At 43.2% G+C, this 5,047-nt stretch overlaps 1 protein-coding gene across 1 annotated transcript in view; it reads left to right on the forward strand.

Moving 5' to 3' along the window:
- The window catches only part of TUBAL3 (tubulin alpha like 3), a 15,683-nt gene extending 11,309 nt beyond the window's left edge, over positions 1 to 4,374 (forward strand). Inside the window, exons 2-3 of the mRNA XM_013007250.3 lie at positions 2,063 to 2,211; positions 3,430 to 4,374. Of these exons, the coding sequence (XP_012862704.1) occupies positions 2,063 to 2,211; positions 3,430 to 4,374 (1,094 nt within the window). The remainder of the gene's footprint in view (positions 1 to 2,062; positions 2,212 to 3,429) is intronic.
- The last annotated feature ends 673 nt before the right edge of the window (positions 4,375 to 5,047 follow it).

Raw genomic sequence — 5,047 nt, forward strand, 5'->3', positions numbered from 1 at the left:
TGAAATTAATTTTGGTGCTGAGGATGTGGAGAGGCTGATGGATGCAAAGTTATTCTGAGAAAGAGTTTGACATCATTCAATAAAGATTTATTTCAGTAAGCTGGTGGGAGTATCAAAGTGAATAAATACTGATTCCTGCCCTTGACAATAAAGGCTACTATCCGTTAGTTGAGGAATTGTGTGAATATTTTCTTTAATTATCTCAGCAACTCTGTCAGTTTGGTTATTTTCCCCCCCTCATTTTATAGATGAGGAAGCCGTCTTGGAGAGATTAAGAAATCTGTCTACGATCCTGAGTTGCAGAGAATAGAACTAAGCTTAAGTCTAAATTTGTCTTCTTTCTTAATCTGGGTTCTCCAGAGGAGCTAAACCAGTGAAGCATATATAAATATGTGCATAGAGAAATTTGCGTCAAGGGAACGGCTCACTCAATTGTGGGGTTGGCAAATCCCAAAAAGGTGGGTCAGACAATAGGCTGAAGACCTGCTGGGTCATGTGGTTGCAGGAGCTGAACTCCTGAAAATAGGCAGGTCAGCCTCTGCCTGCCTTCCAAGGTTGTGAGGAGTTGGCAAATCCAAAATCTTCAGGTCAGGTGGCAGATTAGAGACTTCTTCAGGCCTCGATATTGAGGTCCAGGGCCAGAGCTGCTGAGTGATGCTTAAGGTGACCAGGAGAATGAAGAGTGGAGAAAAAGAACAGCTTTTTCAGAACATCTGTTTGCATACTGAACACAGGCTACATCCTCAAGGAAACTCCCTGTTCAATGGATTGACTCCTCATACCATACACATCATGTGCATCAAACCACTGAGAAGTATAGCCTGGCCAGATGGGCACATAACCTGAGCAGCCACACCTTCCTATAAAAGTGGTTTTTATCACCACTAGATGATGCCATTTCTCTGTTAAAAGAGCCTATAATCCAAAAAGTATGATAGAAATGTAAATAGGTATAACAACAATAATAAATTAAATTGCCAATGTCTGACCTGAACAAATGTCAATTTCATGTGGTTCAACCTAATAATAATACTAACAATCATCGTTATTATTTCTACAAGGAACAAAAAGAGCACTGAGGAAGGATATATGACTAGCTCTGGAGTTAACCGCAATCTCTTCATGGGCAAATAGCATTTTCAAATTCACAGAGGTACGAAGGCACGCAGCAAGTCTAGCAAATTCAGTGTGGTCAGAATTTAGGATATGTGTAGCAGAGCAGTGGAAGATGAGGCTGGAAAGATTGTTAAGGGCAGGGTCAAGGGCATAGCCAAAAGGATGTAAGGAAATTGTAATCAGAGTAAGGAGTTTGCAAGTTTTAGCTATTGGAGGTAAAATAGCTCTGAGTGATGACAATTCAAGTGCAGCGGAGTTCAATGACATTGTAGTTAAGAAACTTACGGAGCCGCTGGATGAAAATAGTGAAAGACCATTGAAATCCATAAGATGTTGGTTGAGAACATTTGGTTAGGCATGCAATTTTCTAAGAAGGACTGGAAAGTTAAAAGGATGGTATGGGTGTCTTTTTCACTGAATTTGAGTCATGTAGGCCTTTGAGTTTGTCATACCTTCAATAAAAACTCTTTCAAAACATGCCGATCTTTAAGATTTATATGTTTCTAAGTAGTAGCCAGTTGGTTATTCTGTAACTAGAAACATCTGCCTTAAAATATCAAAGTGCCGTAGAGTGCATGGTAGAAGAGCATATTTTCAATATATATATATAGGGAATTATATCTTTTCCTGAATTTGTTGTTTTTGTTTTTGGGGACTGTTGAGCTAATTGCAACTCATGCTAATACCATGTGACTTAGCTTTCTCCCACAGAGCTGCCGAGGGACACTGAACACTAACCTTTTGGTTAGCAGTTGAATGCTTAATCCTTTGCACCACCAGTGTGAAATGCTCCTTTTTTTCCTTAGTCAAAGAATGGTTAATTCAGCAGTATACATTTTATTCCTTTACCTCAACATTTGGGGGGAAAATGAGGGCCAGGATGAAAGGTGACCAGAGTTAAAACAGGGGAGTTAAGCAGAATGCACTGACCTTTCATTTTCGACAGATCGGATCCGTACAGGGAAGTACCGCTCACTCTTCCACCCAGAGCAGCTCGTTAGTGGAAAGGAGGATGCTGCAAACAACTATGCCCGAGGCCACCACTCCATGGGGCCAGAGATCATCGACATTGTGTTAGAGAAGATCCGGAAGCTGGTAAGTAGCTTTCTTCCCTGTAGATGGGGTCATGCCTGGGAGCTTCTGCTTCATACCAGGACTCCTCCCAAGGATCACCAGCATGACTTACCACCAAAAGGGGTCCTGGTGATGCAATAGTTAGGCTGGCAGTTGGAGCCCATCCAGCATTTCCACAGGAAAAAGATATGGGGAATTGCTTCCATAAAGATTACAGCCTGGAAAACCCTACGGAGCAGTTCTACTCTGTCACATGAGGTAACTATGAGCAGAATTGACTCGAGGACACCTAGTAACAGCAACGACCCACCACCACATCAGTCCCACCCACTCTGTCACCTTGGACTATCTCAGTGATACCCATGGATGATACCCCCAGGGCCCTAAACTCAGCTTTGTTTACACTTCGTTGTGCAGGAAAGGATAAGGAGCCTTTACACTTGCTGTGTAGCCTCCCTACCACCCCACTGGCCCCCGCCAACCTTCCCCACCCCCAATCTCCTAATGTAGAGTTTATCAGGTGTCCAGGGATGTCCAAGCACTTCAAAATGTGTCATTTTCAAATAGCAACCCTCATTTGTAAAGTCACAGGAGGCACACCCTACCTGGAGATGAGTCCTTTCACTTAAAATCAAAGCCCAGAGTTGCTGTTGAATCATTTCCAACCCAGTGTGACCTCACGTGTGCCAGAGTACATAGTGCTCCATTAAGTGCTGTGATCTTTAAGAAGTAGATCATCCGGTCTCTCTCCAAACTCATTCTTCTTTGAAGACCATAATCAATGGACTCCTATGCCTAGGAAGAATTTTGATGTTTGACATGACCATTAGGTAACACAGTACCTTTGACATAGCACAGAAGATTGGGCATAGAAATGAGAAGTATCTAATGAAGGAAAAAATTATTTTGCTAGTCACATGGTGGACTTTGTTCTGGATACAAGGTTTTGCTTTAGAGCATATACAGATACATTCATGGAAGGCAGTGAAAGGCAGTTGGGTGTGTGTCTTTTGCTTATAGTGAAATTCTTAGGCACTGAATTAACTCTAGATTTCAGCTATATTTCAGAGTAGATCTGTTTGTTTAACAATGGTAAGCCAATCCTTTTTGAAAGCTTTTTTTTTTTTGAGAAGGTGGTGGGGAGGTAGGGGCAGTATGAGACTGGTTGTATCCTACCATCATAATGATTCCATCTGGATTTATTTGCCTGTGTTCTCACATCCCACTGACCTCTCCCAGGTAGAACAGTGCACTGGACTTCAAGGATTTTTGATTTTCCGAAGCTTTGGAGGAGGCACTGGGTCAGGATTTACATCTCTCTTAATGGAGCGACTCTCGATAGAATATAACAGGAAGACTAAATTGGAGTTCTCAGTCTACCCAGCCCCCCGGATCTCCACTGCTATAGTTGAGCCTTACAACTCCATCCTCACCACGCATTCTACCATCGAGCACTCAGACTGCTCCTTCATAGTGGACAATGAGGCCATCTATGACATCTGCCAGCGTAAGCTTGGTGTGGAATGCCCTTCTTATGCCAATATTAATAGGCTCATCAGTCAGGTGGTATCTTCCATTACTGCTTCCCTGCGGTTTAAAGGATCCTTGAATGTGGACCTAATTGAATTCCAGACCAACCTAGTACCTTACCCAAGAATACATTTCCCCATGACAACCTATGCGCCCATCAGCTCTGCTGAGAAAGTGTACCACGAGCAGTTCTCTGTGCCAGATATCACTGCTGCTTGCTTTGAGTCCTCCAACCAGCTGGTCAAATGTGACCCTCAGCTTGGTAAGTACATGGCCTGCTGCCTGTTGTACCGGGGAGATGTGGTTCCAAAGGATGTAAATGCTGCCATTGCAGCCCTGAAGTCAAGGAACTCTATCCAGTTTGTAGATTGGTGTCCAACTGGCTTCAAGGTGGGCATCAGCCATCAGCCTCCCACTGTGGTACCAGGAGGGGACCTGGCCAGGGTCCAGCAGGCTGTCTGTATGCTGAGCAACACCACGGCAATTGCAGAGGCCTGGGCCCGCCTGGACCACAAATTTGATCTCATGTATGCAAAGCGGGCCTTTGTGCATTGGTACATTAAAGAAGGTATGGATGAAGGGGAATTCATAGAGGCCAGGGAAGATTTGGCAGCCCTGGAGAAGGACTATGAGGAAGTCGGGCAAAGTTTTTGATGGAAGTATGAATAAAAGAAATGCATTGGAATTTAAAATGTGCTTTCTTTAGGATCTGTTATACATGAAATAAAGTTCCTTGTATTTAACAAGGGGGGGGAAACATTCAGGCAAGACCCTTATTTCCACACAAAGTTAAATTGGTCAACATGAATAATATCTTTCATTGTCAGGCTAATTCAACCTGTGCCTTTTAAGAGTTGTGTTAGGCAGGGTTCTCTAGAGAAGCAAAACCAGGACACTTATTAATATATACATATTCATATATATTTATGAATATATATTCATATATATTTATGCGGCAAGAAGACATGTAATTGCTAATTAGTCCACACAGCAGCACAGAGGTTTCAGTTCAACTCACTTTCATAGAACAGGTAATATACTGGAAGTCCTTCAACTCACTTGAGCTGAGTCACTTGAGTCCAAGGTCAAGGAAAAAGATAGTGAAGTCCTCCCTCGGGCAAGGCGAGCAGAGTTTGCCCACAGGCAGCCAACATCAGGGTGGGTCAGCAGCAGTTAGCTCAGGAGCTTAGTGAAGCAGATCCAGATGAGATATCACACTAAACAATGAAAGGTAACAAGATCCACCAGTCTCAAGCTCAAGTGATATACACACCAGCAGCATGGGGCAAAGCAGTTCTCAAAGTAGTCTCAAGCTCTAGTGACACAC

The sequence above is a fragment of the Echinops telfairi genome, unplaced genomic scaffold (assembly GCF_000313985.2).
Source record: "Echinops telfairi isolate 266 unplaced genomic scaffold, ASM31398v2 ScPeMD7_7473;HRSCAF=8511, whole genome shotgun sequence".
Classification (NCBI taxonomy): Eukaryota; Metazoa; Chordata; class Mammalia; order Afrosoricida; family Tenrecidae; genus Echinops; species Echinops telfairi.